Source organism: Rattus rattus, chromosome 10, assembly GCF_011064425.1.
Source record: "Rattus rattus isolate New Zealand chromosome 10, Rrattus_CSIRO_v1, whole genome shotgun sequence".
Lineage (NCBI taxonomy): Eukaryota > Metazoa > Chordata > Mammalia > Rodentia > Muridae > Rattus > Rattus rattus.
Window position 1 is genome coordinate 4925294 of NC_046163.1, and position 20340 is coordinate 4945633.

The 20340-nt window shown below is 45.6% G+C and overlaps 1 protein-coding gene across 1 annotated transcript; it reads right to left on the bottom strand.

The window, feature by feature from the left end:
- Positions 1-207: 207 nt before the first annotated feature.
- Positions 208-17704, bottom strand: Fcmr (Fc fragment of IgM receptor). Its single transcript, XM_032915135.1, has 8 exons — positions 17607-17704; positions 9960-10292; positions 9179-9322; positions 8166-8385; positions 3110-3261; positions 2683-2841; positions 2519-2577; positions 208-520 (listed from the first exon to the last, which is right to left on the bottom strand). The coding sequence occupies exons 1-8, from the start codon at positions 17665-17667 to the stop codon at positions 344-346; spliced, it is 1305 nt and encodes a 434-aa protein (XP_032771026.1). The 5' UTR covers positions 17668-17704; the 3' UTR covers positions 208-343.
- Between the last annotated feature and the right edge of the window lie 2636 nt (positions 17705-20340).

Sequence of the window (20340 nt, forward strand, 5' to 3'; positions counted from 1 at the left end):
TGGAAATGTCAGCAAGGCTTATATTCTGGCCTGATGTCATATGAGCTGGGGTTAAGGCAGCAAAGACCACGTGACCAAAGAGAGTGATGAAGCACCTTGCAGGTCCCATAGGCTGTTAGATGGTATAGAAAGGACAGTTGACATCGTGACAAATGAATGACTTGTATGTCCAATCCAGAACGCTCCCAATGAATGCAGGGGCTTCAATGGGGTGAGAAATTAGCTTGTAATGGACTATTCTCAAGGCATTCAGTCAGGCAAGAGTTGAGTTAGGGGATAGGACATACGAGGTGACAGGGATCCTGTAAGGAAAAAGTGCTAGGCATCAGCAAACAGATAGGATTCATTGGCCTGAAGGTCTGGGCCCTGGGGGCTTGCTGGGGAGATGAGGTAGGCCAGGAATATTGATGTAATCGTTTGAATCCTGGTCTTCCACGTTGACAGCAGGCTGGTGGCCCAAGCTCACGTATTCACAGCTCATCTTCAGAGACGGGGTGTGGGGCCAAGAAGTTTCAAGTACCTGGGAACAGGCAAAGGAGTGTCACTAGCGCTGGCTGGGTGATTTTCACCTCGGCTGAGGTGGATTTCTACTGCAGGAAATGAAGGAACAGGGCCACAGTTGCTGGGCTCCAGACCGCAAAGGTGAAGAGTTGGCTAAACTCCATCAAGTGGGCCAGCTCTGGGGCTTTTCAGGGTGCAGCCTCACTCCGAATAACTGGAAACCACTTCATACTAACGTGGGCAGGACACGCTTTGCATGGGGTTCAGACTGAAATCACAGGGCCGAGCAGTGTGAAGGAGGCCCACCTGCAGAAGTCTCCCCTGGGGATAAAGGGATATGACTTGTGCGAGAAATATGCATCTTCTCAGGCAACCAGTCAAGAGGCAGGGTGAGTCATTTCTTGTACCTCTGCAAGGACTTGGAGAGGCCATGACATGGTACAAGAACGCATTCCAGCCAAGGGCTGGGTAGCGGAGGAAGACTGCAGATCACGTGGGCATGATAGCGCTTCTCTTCCCCAGCGAGACACTCCAGGAGTCTCCCTTCAGTTCTCAGAAGGCCAGGCTATGTCAAGACTGACATGGCCCAGGTACTGCGGTCCCCACAGAAGAATGCCACCACAGAGAATTCAATCAGCCATCTAAACGAAAGTTCTAAGAACTGGAAGGGCAGTACTCTGAATGCAGGAAGCATCTGTTGTAAGGGACGTCTACATTTTATATTTTACTAAGGAGAGAAACAGCAGAAGGTTGCTTCGAAACCACATCTCCCACTGAATGTCAACTTACTAGGTTTAAAAAATAAAAATATTCAGTATGAAGACTGAAATAAGCTATGGAGCATATGAACACTGTATATTTGTTCTGTCAACATATATATATGTGTGTATATATATGTATATATATATGTATGTATATATATCTTTATTGAGAGAATGAGTCAGGGTTAACTTTTACCAGGGGGAGGCCCAGAAGACGGTCTGTGTGAACTTAGGGCAGATCCACAATAAAAGTCTGGTTTTTGGGTAGAGCAGACAGGCTCACTGGACTATTCACTCCTAAGGTCAAGCCTTGAAGACTGGCTGTGTGCATGCCTATGTGCGTGCACGTGTGTGTGTGTGTGTGTGTGTGTGTGTGTGTGGCACATTCAAACGGCTAGAGGTGACTACAGGGCTAGGCAACATTCTTCCTTTTTAGTCAGACACACGATCAATATATTAATCAATATATTGCCAGCCGGGCATGGCATTCATATCGTCCCTTGAAGGCAGACATGACTGCATGGCAGCTAATGGGGGGCAAGTGTTAGCGAGATGAAAATTCAGGGTCATGACCCTCAAGAAGCCATCATCTCCGAGGGGTAGAAATAAGAACTTGGTTCTGGTGGCTGAGTACTAACCGTGGGCCAGAAAAGTTGGCTGGAGTTGCTGGGACAAAATATCCCTGGGTGATCTTCTTCTTCCTGTCCCTCTGGCTTGAGCCCTGAGGGTTTGGGGGTCTATTGTATTTAATTAATTTACGCTAATTAACACAGCACACTTGATGTCCTTATTAATATTTTTGTTCTGACTACCAAAACATTGGTTTTAGGCCTTGAGAAAGCTTAAAGGATGTTCCCTTAATTTGGGGGAACAGAATGACACACATCTGCTGTGTTGATGTCTGCACCTCTGCCCAGTAGCACTTCAGATAAAGCCCAGCCGTCCGATGCTATTACTTCCTCTCGTTTTTTAAAAAGAGATGTCCAAACTGTCCTCCCTCACAGAGGTAAAACTGTCCGAGTAGCTTCCACCCCCTCCAGCCTTCTAGAAACCTAGCATCTTTCCTACACGGTAGTTGCTGCAGGGGTGCTTTCTCTCCGAGTCTAAAGCCACCCAGCATCCATTTATCTGAAGAAAAAAAAAATGCTTGGCTACAGATCTTGTGGGGTCAGCCTTCCCAGGGCTTCAACCTAGAAACTGGATACAACCGGTTGGGGGAGCCTGGCTGAGCGTCGACTGGGGAGGGCGGAGCTTACCAGTGGCAGGGTTGGGGGCGCCGAGGCTGGGGCGTTGAGGAGCAGAGCCTCTGCTGAACCTATGGGACAGAAGAAAGCGGTGAGGGCCCCAGCCTTCCCACGCCTACCTGTCCCCGGTTCCCGGCTGGCCCCATTCTTCACGCCTCGCTGGTGTGTGTGCTCACCCACGTTGTCGGGTTCCCGTGCGCGCCGCGGGCAGGCGCTGTAGACGTTGTTCTGCGAGCGCGGCCTCTGCGGGGCATCCCGGCGCTGTGTAGGGATCTGGCGGGAAGGCCCCCGGCCTCGCATTCTCCTCGTCATTCGGCCTACGCGCCTGGAGAAGGCTTCAGGAGGTCACCGGGAAGAGAGAAGGGCATGGCATCAGACACCAGTGGCCTCCTGCCTCTTCTTTTCCAGACTGAGGGCTACACACCTCTATGATGCCTGACAATGTGTGGCCTGGGCATAGATGCCCAGGGTGCAGAGTGCAGGCAAGGACAAAGTACTTTTAGACTCCATCCGGGTTCCCTGGGAGTTCAAGCTGAATTTGAATGCTCTGGGCTCTTGTACCTCAGGTCTCCCACCCAAAATCCAGAAGCTCAAGTGCCTCACCTCTCCTCCTTTGAATGGCTCGTTTTACCACCAGTCCCAAAAGAACCAGCAAGAGGAAGCCCAGGAAGGTCGGAATCAGGATGTGAAATTCTGGGATGGAGATGTGAAGCCCTCGGTCTTCTCTCCCATACTGTGAACCGTAGTGGGGTGTCCTTGGCCAGGGGACAAAGGAGAAACAGAGAACTTATAAAACGAGGAAAAGGAAATTTAAAGACTCACCCTTAAGTGGCCACCTTTCTTTGGAGATGACTTACAGTTGACCCATTGTTAACAGAATTTCCTCCATCACTCCCAAAGAGATTTATTTATGGGGTCAGGAGCCTTTGGTTCAAATTCAAGTTCCTCATTTTGCTAGTTATGAGGTCTCGAGCGCGTTTTAATTTCCCTTAGCCCTATTTCCTTACAAATGGGGATCGTGAAATCTGCAAAAAATTGTTCCGACTAAAACCAAAGGAGGTGGAAAGAATTGAAGTCAGCCGGCCTATAGCAGAGTCTGATAGGGCTCCTACTCCCACAGTTAGAAACCTTGGCATAAAATACACCCAGGAGGAGTAGAAGGCAGGAAATAATCAAACTCAGAGCCGAAATCAACCAAGTAGAAACAAAAAGGACCATAGAAAGAATCAACAGAACCAAAAGTTGGTTCTTTGAGAAAATCAACAAGATAGATAAACCCTTAGCCAGACTAACGAGAGGACACAGAGAGTGTGTCCAAATTAACAAAATCAGAAATGAAAAGGGAGACATAACTACAGATTCAGAGGAAATTCAAAAAATCATCAGATCTTTCTATAAAAGCCTATATTCAACAAAACTTGAAAATCTGCAGGAAATGGACAATTTCCTAGACAGATACCAGGTACCGAAGTTAAATCAGGAACAGATAAACCAGTTAAACAACCCCATAACTCCTAAGGAAATAGAAGAAGTCATTAAAGGTCTCCCAACCAAAAAGAGCCCAGGTCCAGACGGGTTTAGTGCAGAATTCTATCAGACCTTCATAGAAGACCTCGACCAATATTATCCAAACTATTCCACAAAATTGAAACAGATGGAGCACTACGAATTCCTTCTATGAAGCCACAATTACTCTTATACCTAAACCACACAAAGACCCAACAAAGAAAGAGAACTTCAGACCAATTTCCTTATGAATATCGACGCAAAAAATACTCAATAAAATTCTGGCAAACCGAATCCAAGAGCACATCAAAACAATCATCCACCATGATCAAGTAGGCTTCATCCCAGGCATGCAGGGATGGTTTAATATATGGAAAACCATCAACGTGATCCATTATATAAACAAACTGAAAGAACAAAACCACATGATCATTTCATTAGATGCTGAGAAAGCATTTGACAAAATTCAACACCCCTTCATGATAAAAGTCCTGGAAAGAATAGGAATTCAAGGCCCATACCTAAACATAGTAAAAGCCATATACAGCAAACCAGTTGCTAACATTAAACTAAATGGAGAGAAACTTGAAGCAATCCCACTAAAATCAGGGACTAGACAAGGCTGCCCACTCTCTCCCTACTTATTCAATATAGTTCTTGAAGTTCTAGCCAGAGCAATCAGACAACAAAAAAGGAGGTCAAGGGGATACAGATCGGAAAAGAAGAAGTCAAAATATCACTATTTGCAGATGATATGATAGTATATTTAAGTGATCCCAAAAGTTCCACCAGAGAACTACTAAAGCTGATAGACAACTTCAGCAAAGTGGCTGGGTATAAAATTAACTCAAATAAATCAGTAGCCTTCCTCTACACAAAAGAGAAACAGGCCGAGAAAGAAATTAGGGAAATGACACCCTTCATAATAGACCCAAATAATATAAAGTACCTCGGTGTGACTTTAACCAAGCAAGGGAAAGATCTGTACAATAAGAACTTCAAGACTCTGAAGAAAGAAATTGAAGAAGATCTCAGAAGATGGAAAGATCTCCCATGCTCATGGATTGGCAGGATTAATATAGTAAAAATGGCCATTCTACCAAAAGCGATCTACAGATTCAATGCAATCCCCATCAAAATACCAATCCAATTCTTCAAAGAGTTAGACAGAACAATTTGCAAATTCATCTGGAATAACAAAAAACCCAGGATAGCTAAAACTATCCTCAACAATAAAAGGACTTCAGGGGGAATCACTATCCCAGAACTCAAGCAGTATTATAGAGCAATAGTGATAAAAACTGCATGGTATTGGTACAGAGACAGACAGATAGACCAATGGAACCGAATTGAAGACCCAGAAATGAACCCACACACCTATGGGCACTTGATTTTTGACAAAGGAGCCAAAACCATCCAATGGAAAAAAGATAGCATTTTCAGCAAATGGTGCTGGTTCAACTGGAGGTCAACATGTAGAAGAATGCAGATTGATCCATGCTTATCACCCTGTACAAAGCTTAAGTCCAAGTGGATAAAGGACCTCCACATCAAACCAGATACACTCAAACTAATAGAAGAAAAACTAGGGAAGCATTTGGAACACATGGGCACTGGAAAAAATTTCCTGAACAAAACACCAATGGCTTATGCTTTAAGATCAAGAATGGACAAATGGGATCTCATAAAACTGCAAAGCTTCTGTAAGGCAAAGGACACTGTGGTTAGGACAAAACGACAACCAACAGATTGGGAAAAGATCTTTTACCAATCCTACAACAGATAGAGGGCTTATATCCAAAATATACAAAGAACTCAAGAAGTTAGACCACAGAGAGACAAATAACCCTATTAAAAAATGTGGTTCAGAGCTAAACAAAAATTCACAGCTGAGGAATACCGAATGGCTGAGAAACACCTAAAGAAATGTTCAGCATCTTTAGTCATAAAGGAAATGCAAATCAAAACAACCCTGAGATTTCACCTCACACCAGTGAGAATGGCTAAGATCAAAACTCAGGTGACAGCAAATGCTGGCGAGGATGTGGAGAAAGGGGAACACTCCTCCATTGTTGGTGGGGTTGCAGACTGCTACAACCATTCTGGAAATCAGTCTGGAGGTTCCTCAGAAAATTGGACATTGAACTGCCTGAGGATCCAGCTATACCTCTCCTGGGCATATACCCAAAAGATGCCCCAACATAAAAAAGACACGTGCTCCACTATGTTCATCGCAGCCTTATTTATAATAGCCAGAAGCTGGAAAGAACCCAGATGCCCTTCAACAGAGGAATGGATACAGAAAATGTGGTACATCTACACAATGGAATATTACTCAGCTATCAAAAACAATGACTTTATGAAATTGTGAGGGCAAATGGTGAACTGGAAAATATCATCCTGAGTGAGCTAACCTAATCACAGAAAGACATACATGGTAATGCACTCATTGATAAGTGGCTATTAGCCCAAATGCTCGAATTACCCTAGATGCCTAGAACAAATGAAACTCAAGACGGATGATCAAAAAGTGAATGCATATCACTCCTGAGAGACACAGCCAGAATACAGCAAATACAGAGGCGTATGCCAGCAGGAAACCACTGAACTGAGAACAGGACCCCCGTTGAAGGAATCAGAGAAAGAACTGGAAGAGCTTGAAGGAGCTTGAGACCCCATATGTACAGCAATGCCAACCAAACAGAGCTTCCAGGGACTAAGCCACTACCCAAAGACTATACATGGACTGACCCTGGACTCTGACCTCATAGGTAGCAATGAATATCCTAGTAAGAGCACCAGTGGAAGGGGAAGCCCTGGGTCCTGCTAAGACTGAACCCCCAGTGAACTAGACTGTTGGGGAGAGGGAAGCAAGGGGGGGAGGGTTGGGAGGGGAACACCCATAAGGAAGGGGAGGGGGGAGGGGGATGTTTGCCCGGAAACCGGGAAAGGGAATAACACTCGAAATGTATATAAGAAATACTCAAGTTAATAATAAAAAAAAAAAAAGAAAGAAACCTTGGCATAGACAGACGTGCTTTAACCTTACGTGGACATTGCGTGTCTTTATCCCAGTTGACATTAAAGAAATGTTTATTACATAGATTTCTGAAATAGGAATCAAGAGTCCCATTGTCACCGAAACCACGTATTTTATTGCCCCAGTTCCCTCACTTGTATCAAAATCCTTCTGAGAGCCTTTTTTCCCTCACAAGTTTGTTCAGGCAAATTCCCTGTGGGTTTTGATACACATTTGCTTTAATGCTGCCCCCTAGTGGTTCTTTGAGGTGCGATATTTAGAACAATTCTAAGCAATAGAAACATTTGTCTGTGTTAGCATCATTAAGAAGGAAAAGAAAAAAAATGAGGGTAATTTTAATGCGTATTAATTAGTAAATACTTTTAATTACTTTAAACGGATTAAAAACTTTTCTCATTTACTTATTACATTACAACGGACCTGGATGAATTTGTATGATTGAAGACTCGAGTCTTTCTGTAAGATCAGAACTAGGGAGTTGCAAAGAATACATGTGGGAAAATTCTGCTAATTAAGGTCAAAATCTATCATGGCTGGATAGCCTCTGGGCCCGGCACAATATCAGAGATTCCCTTTACTAATGGGGTTCTCCTTCTCTGGCCTTGTCTGGGGAATTCTAAGCCCACACATATGCTACCTGAGGAATGTCATGAAGCCTCAATTAGATTATAGGATCAGTTTTCTTTCTCCTGATAAAACTTGTTCAGCCAGAGCCTGAGATTCCTAAAATTCGTCCCTATGCTAACAAAGCAATCCAGGTATCCTAAGCCCCCAGCCAATGACCTTTGCCCATCCTGGATGTTCCTACTCTCAGTCCCCTAAAACTTTATAGCCTTGAATCACACTAAGTAAAGTTGACCCACCTCTTGCTAGCTGGTCCCAGCGTGGTTAGCCACTGTATATACTCACAGGGCTTCTGAACCCCTCCCCTCTTGATGCCTCTGCTCCCACTGCCCCTGTGGACCTGATTGACTGATGTCCATGTGGGTGGGGAGACCCACAACCACAAAGCATATTCTTTGTTGATAAGACTAATGCACTCAAGAATTTTCTTTGGAGACAAAGCTGAGAAGGGTACGGGACACAGGCACTAAACATTGAGGCCCTTCTTACCTTTCCCCATGAAGTCTGGTGTGGTGGCTGTAGCTGGCCTCGAGGAGCCTGGATGCTTGCCGAGCAGAGGTTTTGAAGGCTGCGGTAGCTGGCAGGAGCACTGAGGGCTTGGTAGGTGTTTCAGAAGATGCTCCGTAAACTCTGGGATGGCGGGTTACTGAAGTGTTGGTGGAGGGCTGGTGAACTGGAGGGGCCTTAGTCTTTGGAGATAGTGTGGTAACTTCAAGAGAGAGAGAAGGGAAAGGTTACATTAGTGGTAGACATGCTGTGTTCTCCAGTCTCCAGGAGGAGTGGGTCTCTACTTCCACACTAATCATTTCTCCCCCTCTGCCCATACATACCGCCTCTGCTTTTGCAGTCCTCGTGACCAGAAATGCCTTATAGCATACCATTTACACAGAAAACTTTCATGCAGGCCTGCATTAAATATTTCCTCAGGAAGGCTTACTGTCTTCTGAAGGTGGAGAGTATTATGCTTTTTTGGGCTGATATATTCTCCCCCAATTTCAACCTACTTATTAACACTCATGGATCTATGATCTTCCCAGTTACACTGTTTCTTTTGACCCCAGCAGGGTCTCCTAGTGCAACAATGTTAAATTAGTATACCTTACTCACTGGGTATATGTTATGATGCAGGGAAATGTTAGTACGATAGTCATCTTTTAATTGCCAAATAGAGTTGTTGAAGCCACTAATTACCAGCAGGTAGAAGACATCCCTGAAGGTAGCAGGAAGCATAATGACCTCCAGCTGGCAAACATCTGCCCAGTCTTGGTTTCTAGTCATTCAAAATGGACCTGGGGTTTGCGAATTGGGTACTTTGTTACTTTTAGTGCCACCTAGTGGTGGTATGTGACTCCTCTAACTGGTGCCATCCTCTCAGCTGTTAGATAGTTGAAGGTCCTTTCGAAGGACAAAGCTTGGGAAAGTCACCTCTGCTTTGCTAACCACTTTATGAATCAAGCAAAAACAATCTCCCTCTTCTCCCGCTCTTGACTTGATGGACTGACCTTTGTCTATGAATCCAGAAGGGCTGGCATGTTCACCCATTTCGAGCCAGGGAAGCTCCTCCGGATATCTGTGCAACCACCATCTTGGCAATGGCTCAGATGTCGGTTCATCGTCCCAGAATGGCTCTGGATATTCTGGGAATTCTGTTGGAGGCGAGAGGGATGTGTTGGTGATCATCAGGGAGAAGATGGGACTGGAGGTTCAAGAAAGAGCTGACTCAACCAAGACCATGAGGATATGAGAATGGTCCACAGAGACAACAAAAAAGGAACTGGGCATGAAACCTCCCTGGTGTGCTGGCCTTTCCCACCAGCATATCCAGCACTCCCTGTGAAGCCATTGGGCTGTTGGGATTATAAGTTGCCGAAGCAGTCATGCACATGTCAGGATATCATTGAAAAGTCAGGGTTAAGAAGAAATGTGGAGCCCAACCATATAGCAACACATTTGACTTGATCATTGTTTCTCAGGTCTATCCACCCAAGACCTCTCGTGAGATAATTACATAGGACATGTATGGCTCCTCTGCTGGTTTCCTCAGCCTCAAAAACCTCTCCTCTGTCTAATGTCTACCTCTCCATTCATGTCCTGGGTAGAATGGGCAACATACAACATCCGTTTTACTCTTGTCATCTCCTGTGGCTAGAAGGTTCTAGGCTGTGGTGTCGGTCAACTGTGAGGTTAAGCTGTGTTGTTCTGTGTTAGCACTGGGCTGTCTCATACGGCAACAGTATGGGATAGTTACAGTTCAATGCTGGTCTCAGTTTTCTAAACACCTACCATTACGGACGTTCAGGGTGACTTTCTGGGTCTTGCCGAGGTCTGTGTTTGTGCCCACACCACAGGCATAGATTCCTTCGTCATCTTTAGTCAGCTGTGTCATCTCCACTTGGAACAGCTTCTTATCCAAGAATGGCTTCAGGGTGACCCGCCTTTTATATTCCTTCTTGACAAAGATGTTGGACACCACAGTGGCGCATATTGCAGGGTTGGTCATCTGCCGGCACAGATACATCCTCACGTGTGTTTGAGGGAGTGGGCACTCGATGAAAACGGACCCACCCAACTCTACTTCCAGCCGTACTTCTGGGAGGACCTTCAGGGTCCCAGACACTGCGAGGAGAAGAAGTTAGTGCAGAAGAAGCCCCATTCTCAGATGTATCTCAACTTCGGCCATACGTTCACCCTGACACATCTCTTCAAACCTAGGGCCAGCCCCAGACCACCCCCACATTAACCCCCAGGTCTAGTCATGCCCCTGTCATCAGCCCAGCCTCAGCCTTACAGTGAGACTGTAAGGACTTAGACATAACTACAATTCCTACTCCAAAGGGAAATGGGATGCCAGAAATGACCCCCAGGGGCACATAATCCCCCAAGGGACTTAAGTATAGTGGTGAGAAAGGTGGCCTATTCTTACAGCACATTTTCCCTCTGGGTTCTTTTTTCCCCCCTCAAATTCGTCCATCTACCCAATCCTCCTTTCAGCTCAACTAAGCCATTCAACAAGTACACATTTGATGCCTTTCATGGGCCTTCCTCTCTCATACAATAAGTCATGTGGTGAGTTACACCAACAGATGTCTACCACAGGACAATGTAATAGATTCCTGAGAGAGATAGCTCAGGGTTCTCCGAAAGCAGCAAGCAGGAGCACCTGACTCAGGCTACTGAGGGGATGGTGTCCTGGGAGGAAGGCTTTTGAGAGAAATGGTGCCCAATGCTGTACCCTAAACGAATGGGTATGGAGGGAAACTGAGAAGGTGATACTGGTCACTAGTGTGGAGAACTCATGGAAGGGGAAGCAGGGTGAGGATACATGTATGGGTATGAACATACATATGTCTGGGGGAGAAATAGATCAGGGAGGAGTGGAAGGTGTGGGTCACAAGTTCCTGACACCGAAAAGCAAGACAAGGAAAATATAGTGTAAACCAACCGACTATAGCAGAGGGTAAAACCATGGATGGTAATCTAAGTGAGTCCCAGCTAGTGCCTCCATGTCGCTTTTCTGTTGCTTTTCTATTGCTGGGACAAAACACCATGGCCAAGGCAACTTATGAATGTTGAACTTATGAATGAACAATACCATCAGCCAGGCATTGGACCTGGTAACTTATAAAGGCAGCATTTAATTTGAGGCTGCAGTAGCTAAGAGTTTATATCTTGATCTACAAGTAAAAGGGGGGGGGAGAGAGAGAGACAGAGACAGAGAGACAGAGAGACAGAGACAGAGAGACAGAGAGAGAGAGACAGAGACAGAGACACAGACACAGAGACACAGACACAGACACAGAGAGAAAGAACTGGAGTAATGTGGGGTTTAAAACCCACTCCCAGTGACACTACTCCAACAAGGCCATACCCCTGATCCGTCCCAAGCAGTTTCACGAAGTGGGAGCCAAGCATCCAAACATATGAATGAAAGGGAGACATTCTCAATAGGAGATGTTCTCATTCAAACCATCACAAGGGTAATTGTATAAAGTGTGTGTTTATGTGTAAATCATGTGTGTGTTTAGGTGGGCCTGAAGGGCTTAGATGGAGATGAAAAGGGCCTTTCAGGTAACAAGAGCAGATTATATCAAGAAGGGGATGTGAGAGACAAATCTGCTGGCTTACTGATGTTTATCTACAGACGGTGCATTCTGAGTAGCTTCAATGAGCTCAGTCATACGAGAGTTAAAAATTAGAATATCAATGGGCTTGGGACATTTGATTAGGATATTTCTGGTAGAGGGGAGTATTGAAGGGTAGAGAGTGCAAAAATGGGCTAGAGATGGGGGTCAGGTGGAGATTATGTACAGAGGAGCTGGAAAGCATCCACAGGAAATGTTGAGATCTAAAAGTGAAGCTATCTTAGCAAGCTTGAGTGGGGAAGAGGCAGAGAGGGCTCAGCCAGAAGTACATGGTCTGCCAAGGAACCTTGCATATGATGCACGGAGGTCAGTACTGCTTAAAACTGCTGGCAATTGAACTCATGAGCTGGCTTCATGCCTGTGCTCAAACACTGGGAAGGTAACTCATCCACAAAGTTCCAGCTAGCCAAGGCTGAAGACCTCATTGAGAGGTTGAGGGAATCTCAAAAATGATGGGATTCCAGGACAAACTTACTAGCTTTCTGTAGTTTCCTAGTCTATGACCAGGATTACAAAAACAGATTTCCAAGACAGAGGGAAGTTGGGAGGATTCACAGTTTAGAAGTTTGAAATACTGGATCTACATCAATCATTGGGAGCTCACTGATGCCTATGCATTGTCTTGTCCTTGGACATGGTGGCTTCCTCTGTCTAGGCTGGTGTAAGGGCCTACTTTTTAAAGAAACACCCCAGATGTAATTCTTGACCATTTTAAAATTGATTATTGGGAAAAAGGGGGAGGTGTGTGTGTGTGTGTGTGTGTGTGTGTGTGTGTGTGGGAGAGAGAGAGAGAGAGAGAGAGAGAGAGAGAGAAAGTATCTAAAGAAACTGATTGATTTGATTCTAGTGTTTTAGAGGCAATTAAGTGATCTCTAGTTTATAGCCTCTAATTTGGTGACTGAATTGTAGAAACAGTAGAAAAAAGAGGAATGATGTAGTCTGAAAAGTGTTGTCGATACACAGTTGGATGAAAACGTGTGTTTGAGATGTTAAGGTACTATGGCTTTTTCACAGTGCAAAAGAAGGGGAAATAAGGTAGAGCCTTGAGGGCTGAGGACACGATGGAGCTTTTCTAGGTGGGAGTGGGATTCGACCCAATCTGAAACAGAATGCTTGAATAGAAGGGTGGGGGTGGCAAACACCTGGCCTGAGATTTGTGTGCTTATTAAAGAGCTGTAGTTTATGGGCGTTTGTTTGTGGGACAGGCATTCTCCTTAATGAACCTGCAGCCCACTCACTCACTCACCAGCAATCCTGGGCCTTCTCCTGTTCCCACCTTCCCAGCTCTGGGCTCATAGGTATGTGCCATTGACTCTGGCTTTTTATGTGGATACTGTGGCTCTTAGCTCTGGTTCTCATGCCTTTGTGGCGAGCATTTTAACCTACCTACCCAGCCCCTGCCTGTAAAATTTTAAATTCCATTAAAAAGGCCAAGAGGGCTGGTGAGATGGCTCAGTAGGCAAAGGCTCTTGCTAACCATCCTGGTAATTTTGAGTTGAGTCCCAGTGCCCACGTGATGGAGAAAAACATCTCCTTAAGACTGAAGGACAATTCCTTTAAGGTTGTCCTCTGACCTCCATATGCATGCTGTGACACAGGCCCCGGAATAAACAAACTAACAGACAACAAAATAAAGAAGTAATATAAAAATATTTAAAAGCACAAGAGCATCCCACTTAGCATCCCATTTCCACTCAGAGCATCCTGCATGCGACAGGCCTGGCACCTGCTATCAGCTGTGCCCCAGGCAAAGGTGCTAATTCCTTCCATAGGGCAACTCCCTCAGCCGAAACCCAAGTCTGGCCTTCTTCGGTTTTACAATGTCTGTCTGCAATGACCCCCCTTTCTGCTGCACCATTGGCTTACTGTTCCCTTCAGCCCATAGCTCATGCACAAACCCTGGTACTGGCACCTTGAAAACCAGTTTGCATCACCTCCGTCTTTTCTATGTGCTTTCTCAAACGCCTCGTCCAATTCCTATCCGTCCCTTCAGTTTTTCCTCGATCAACTTGAGTCAGAATTTTGTCTCTAAATGCCCATGAAAACTGCTCTCATGTGGGTCAACATAACTGTCCTCATTGCTGTCTCTGGGGGGCGCCTTGTTTGTCATCATCTCTGGTAGTATATGACTCTCCTGAGTTCTCCTTCCTAGGACCACCGTGCGCCACCCCAGTGCCATACCGTCACAGCTGTTCCCGTGCTGCCTCCTCCCTTACCTCCATCTCCTTCTCAGTGCTGGGCTTACACAGAGCTCGGTACCTGACAGGGTCTCTGTGTGTCTTCTCTCTTCTTTCTACACTAGCTCATTTACTCTAGGACCTTTTGAGGACAGATGCTGATAGGTTAGACTTCAACTAAATACATGCTGTCTCTAGTCTTGACTTTACAGCTCCAAACTGGCTCTGGCCCTTGGACTCCTTTGTGCGTTTAGGATAATATCGAACAACAGCGAGAAGAGAACCTCTCATCTCTCGTTCTAAACCTGCCCGTTCATAAAAGAGTTTTCTATTTTGGGAAATAACACTACCATCTAATTGCCAGAGACCAAACTCATCTGCATGGTAATGAATCACAATTGAATTGCGTGAGGTCCAGGGAAATGGATCAGTGGGTGAAACTGCTAGCTTGGCAATCCAAGTTCAGTTCTTGGAATCTGTGCGCAATGCCAGGTAAGTGACTGTAATCCCCTCACTCCTATGGTAGGATAGGAGGCGGGGAAAGGAGAATTGCCTAGGAGTTCATAGGCCAACTTAAAGTATGCAGCATAGATGCAGAAACAATGAGAGAGATCCTGCCTTAAGTAGGTAGAAGCTGTGATGTGATTCCCCAAACTTATCCTCTGATCCTCATACATTTTATTGTGTGCTGTGGTGTGCACACAATAACAATTTTAAAAGAATTAACTTTCATTCTCTGTATGTGAGTATGTATGTGTATGTGTATCAAGTCTCTCGCTCTCTATATGTATATGTATATGCATATGTATATGGATATGGATATACACACATATATACACTCATATATATATGTATTCTTATTAGTGGTCTAGGTAACTTTGGAGCCTACATCCTATGATATTGCCTTGGTTCATGAGAGACATTTTCCCATAAGGCTCAATTCAATATCATCTGAGCACTAGGGACAGGCCTACCCCAATATTTGTAGGCCCGAGGGCAGTACTAATAAATCAAGGCCAGAATATCATACATATAATTATTCAAAGATATTGCCAGGGGGTAGGGATATGACTCAGTTGCTACAGTGCACACACAGAAACCTGAGCTTGAGCTAAGGCCTCTGTGACCAGGCCTGGAGGCCCATGCCTTTAATTCTAGCACTCGAGATCATCTGTAAGAGGATCAGGAAGTCAAAGCCGTCTTATCTAAAAGACGCTTATCTAAATAGCTCATTAGAGGCCAGCCCAGGATACAGGAGACCCTGTCTTAAGAACATAAGACTAACAATCAACTATTAATTAGAATACTTTGTATGTTCATATCATGATAAATCCATACAATTCCTTCTCTGTTGCTTGTGGCACATGTGATCCTTCTCCAGGAAGGCTCCGTTTGGTACCTACAGCTTTCCTTGGTGATGTGATTTTTCCCACATTTCTGGGACCTCCAATATCCTGGAGTCTCCACTGCTTCACCTACACAGCTACCCTCTCAGGTTCTTTGTACAGAAGAACCCTGCCACACCTTGCTTAGCCTCAGAGGCTGTTTAGAACCTTGGTGCTGGCCTTCACAACCCTTTACTCTTACATTTTGTACATCTGCAAAGGCGGCTGCGTGTGGACAGCGCCACGTTCTATTATAAGCTCAAGATGTAGTGTGGCCCCCTTGGACCACAGCCTGAACAGGATCTGTGTTTTTTTTTTTTTTTTTTTTTTCGAGCTGGGGACCGAACAGGGGCCTTGCGCTTAGCCTAGGCAAGCGCTCTACCACTGAGCTAAATCCCCAACCCCAGGATCTGTGTTTCTTTGAGGAGAATCCTGAGAAAACACTTTCTGAGGTAGCAATCTTCTAGCCTCATGCCTGAAGACTCTTTCTTTAAGCTCTCTCCTTTCAAATGAAAGTTTGTCAGATGAGTTTGCCTCGATACACTCTCTAGTTTGGGATGTGGAATATTGCACTCAACACATCTTTCCTGCTGTGACATTGCATAGTCTAAGATGTCTCCTCCTGTTGGCCAGTTTCCATCAATTTGACACAAGCTAAAATCATCTAAGAGCAGGGAACCTCAATTAAGAAAATGTTATAAGCAAGCCTGTAGAGCATTTTCTTAATTAATGATTGATGGGCTAGGGCCCAGCCCATTGTGGATGATGTCGTTCTTGGGTTGGTGGTCCTGGGGTCTATAAGAAAGCAGGCTGAGCAAGCCATGAGGAGCAAGGCAGTAAGCAGCACTTCCCCATTTTCTCTGCATCAGCTCCCGCCTCCAGGCTCTAGCCCTGACTGATTTCCTTTGATGCCAAAGAGTGATTGCACTAATCTCTTAAAGAATCCTAGCTGCCTTGTCTGGACCCATTTGGTCTGTTCTGCCTGTAGCTTTAACTGAGTTCAAGCCCCTTTCTTTGCCAAGCAGCACATTTTCCACACACGTCTGTTCTTTCTCACTGGTATAGACCATCAGGACCTGGAAGCTGTGACAGCAGAAGCCTGAAGCTGCCTGATTATACATCAGGGTGGGCTGGTGGAGCAGTCAACAGATGGAGGAAGGTGAATTCAGTGCTCTGCAGCCCTCCTCTTTCTCCTTGTTTTATTCTGTCCATGACCTTACCCACAGGATAATAGCATCTGCAGTCAAGGTGGGTCTTCTCCCCTTGATAAATTCTTTCTAGAAACAACCTCGCAATCACACCCAGAAGTAAGCTTAACTAATACCCCAACATTTGTTAATCCACTCAAATCCTCAACAAAGCTTAATTATCACAAAGCAGGTACTATTGATAAACCAAATAAGCTAAACACACGGAGCCAAGATATGACATGACTGCGGCTGGAATTCAGAAGGTGCTCAGGAACGACTGTGAGTGGTAGGTAGGTTTGCGATGGCTATGAAGAACCTTAATGGTGAACTGGGAGGAATGATGCTCCTATAACAGGGACAGCCCGAGAGAAGGTGTAGTAGTGGAAATCTGTAGCATTTGTTCAAAGAAGAGTTCTGTTTCTCTGGAAGAAGGTCTGTGGGAGCATGGTAAGCTCAGAATATAAGGGAGGAAAGTGTATTTTAGATAGTGGGAGCCATTGAATGACATTATAATCTTAGAGGTACTTTAGGCAAAGGGAGTAGCTGGTTTGTGTGGTGACCAGTGAAGTATATTGGGCAAGGCATTAGGCGCATTGTATCCCAAATCTTGGTGATCATTCTAGTGGGGTGCCAGGTAGGTGGCTGTAAGTTGAGATAAGAAGTTTAGGGACTACGTTATGGAGTCTTCACTTGAAACTGAAACTTGTGAAAAAGAAAGACCTGAAGGAGAAAACAGATACAAGGAGAACAAACCTTGGAGACACACGTTTTAAGATCTCAGTAAGTGAATCTTTAAGAGATGTGATACCTTCCACCCTTAAAAGTTCAACAGCCGTCTAGGGTGGAAGTCTGGAAGCATGCTTCACAAGTGGGGAAGGGCCAGCACCCACCTCACAGGTCTCTATCCTTCTGTTCTGTGCCCTGGCTGCAACCGCATCTCTCCAGAAGCCTTAGAGCTGGAGATGGCTGTCAACCGATCGCCTCTGGCTAATTCAAACCTGGTGGTTAGTCCTGAGTGTTTCCTCAGAGCACTCACCTGGCAGGAAGTAGAGTAACCAAAGCCAAAGGTTCATGGTTCCTTGGAGGCCAGGTCCCATCCAAGAGCCCCTGGAGTGAGGCTGACGCACACCGATCATCTGGGAGCCTTCTACAACTGGATGCTTGAAAGAGATGGGGGCAGGGGCATAAAATGAGGAAATGATAATCTATCTTGTTGGCTGGCCAGTCTTTGCCTAAAAATGAAGACACCAGCAAACCACAGCGGAAGTCAAGAGTTGAGAAAATACGTAGGCATAAAAATGAGTGAACAAGGCTCAAAGTCAGGACTGGAGCAGCTGCCAGGCCTTGGCCCCTCTTCTCAAAGGGACCTCCCAGGATTCATAGGTATGGATTGGCTTCTGAGCTAGAGTCATTTGTTGTTTCTCCAGCCTCAGGACCACACAACCTCATCACCAATTCTCCCCCAACAACAGAGCCTTTGTGGAGCCAAGCTTGGCTCTGAGAGTCACCTGTTAACTCCTCTGATGAGTACTGGTGAACATCTATTTGTAGCAATATTAACCATGGGTTTTTGTGCAACCCACTGCTATTCTCTGAACTTCATTTATCTAGAAAACAAATGGGGGTGAGACACCATGGCCTCTGGCACCCCACCTACCCTGCACACTGTCATTCCTGAGGTCGTAGGCACTGCTTACCCAGGGCCTCTGTCAGTTCAGACCTCATCCTCCTACAGCGGTATCCAAAAGGGCTTCCCTCGGGCAGAGGCACAAGCCTCTGTCTAATAAGCAGAAGGACAATGCTAAGAGTCAGGTGTGACAAGTCACACAGCAACTCTGCCCGTAGGGTTGTCAGTCTAGTCAGGCCATTTTTCTGAGACACCCAGTGGCAAGGGTGAAGTCCATTGAGAGAGAGAAGCCAAGAATCAGGAAAACAATTTGAGATTTAAGACAAAATGCTTTGCCCAGGCTTGACACTTGTTAGCCTTGGCCAAGCTTCCCTGAGCCTGTGTTCTCACTGGTAAATTGGGGATGACCACTGTCTGGTGCACAGCAGAAATCACTGGTGTAGAAATGCTATAAAATCTCTTTAACATGGGCTTTTTAACTTTATGGCCTTTCAGATGTGCAAAGTTGCAACTTATTGGAGGATTCCCAGGCTTTCCTTGGGATGGTGTTTCATTTGCAGACAGCATCGCTAGTCTAGGCTCCCTAGTCACTTTCGTCCACACTATTTTAGGCTCACTGGGGGCTGGCTGCCTGCATACCACTCCCTGCTCACGCCTACGCACCAGATCGGTCACATGCTCTCCAAAACATAACACAGTGATGTCCTCAGCCCTGGAGGTTGAATGAGCTCAGAGCAGGTGCATAGGAAGAAGAAAGAGGAAATGTGTGGCATGGGCTGCCTTCTTTGCTCTGCCCAGCCCTGCCCTTTCCTCTCCAGGTTTCTACCAGCTCAGAACAACTGGCATGTGATGTCCTCCAGCCAACAAATAGGCCAAGAGGTCAGAGGACAGTCCCTGGCTACTGGTTAGAGTGGCTGACTGAGGGCCGTTTCAGCTAGCATTAGTGCCTTAGTTTCCCATGGAAAGAGAGCTTTGCAGTGGTCTATACTTGCCAGACAGCTAGCTGGGCTCTCCTTTCACTTGGTTAGATGGTTAGGATTGCCTTGAAGTCCTGCGGTAGACCAGATGAAGGAAAGGGGAGAGAGGGAGAGAATGTGAGTGAATATGCTAAGTATCATGGTGGGTGTGAGAGAGGGGGTATGACAGTCTGAACGTGAGAGATCAGTGTCCTGTGCGAGTGTGAAGCATGTCCTATGTAAATGGGTGCTGTGCGGTGTGTAGGCATGTGATGTGTGTTCTGTGATACGTGATGTGCTTTGTGATGTGTGAGTATATGATGTGGCTGTGTGCGCTGTGTTATATATCATGTATCTGTATTATGTATGTCTATGATGTTCAGGAACTGGCTGTGTGGTTGAGCCTGCCAATCAGGGTTGAAAACATATAGATAAGAGCAGAGAACTTAACATGTATAGCCTTTAAAGAAGATTCCTTTGAACAGAACACAGAATTAGTATGGGGGTGGGTGAGGGATTGGCCATCTACAAACCCTTTGATCTACTATGGTGCTCTGCCTGCACGATACACTGTAGCAATAGTGTCAAGGTCCTGTGGGAGTAACCAGCCAGTATCTGATTGGAATTTAAGCCCACTTCCTGAGGTGGAACCTGTACCTGACACTGCTCTGGTAGCCAAGGGTTTGAGACGATATAGGCCATGGTTGTAGGGGAAAAGCAAATATTATTGTTCTGGTAAAGGAACACTGAAATTAAATGACTTCTACGGACATTCTACTCTATGTATAGATCTTGCTCAGCCATTTTCAGAGAAGTTTCTTCTTGCAGCGTGAGACCCACAACTAAACAATGTACAGAGAGTGAAAGACCTTGGAACAGTCACTCCTAAATGGGGTGTCTCCATCAAACTCTTCCCTCAGGGCTCAGGAAACTATGCAAAGGTGGAAAGATTGTAGGAGTCAGAGGTGATGGATGACTCAAAGGAAACAGTGTCTTCAGACACAACAGGACTGATGCACACACACAGAGGTTGTGACAGCATGCACGGGGCCTGCACAGGTTCAAGCCACATGGGACCCCAATGCCAAGAGGCAGAAATGGACACAAACTCCTACGTCTAACTAAGAAGACATCGCCAGCTATTCAACGCTTGCAAAGGGAAACTGGATTTGTTGTTGTTGTTGTTG

What these genes read in the sequence shown, in the direction of transcription:
- Fcmr (XM_032915135.1), bottom strand. Translation starts at nt 17,667, where the DNA reads ATGGGACCTGGCCTCCAAGGAACCATGAACCTTTGGCTTTGGTTACTC. An exon ending in CACCCTGAACGTCCGTAATG is followed by an intron (nt 9,323 to 9,959) that starts GTAGGTGTTTAG and finishes CGCCTCCAACAG; the next exon opens with AATTCCCAGAATATCCAGAG. An exon ending in ACGGGAACCCGACAACGTGG is followed by an intron (nt 2,578 to 2,682) that starts GTGAGCACACAC and finishes TCTGTCCCATAG; the next exon opens with GTTCAGCAGAGGCTCTGCTC.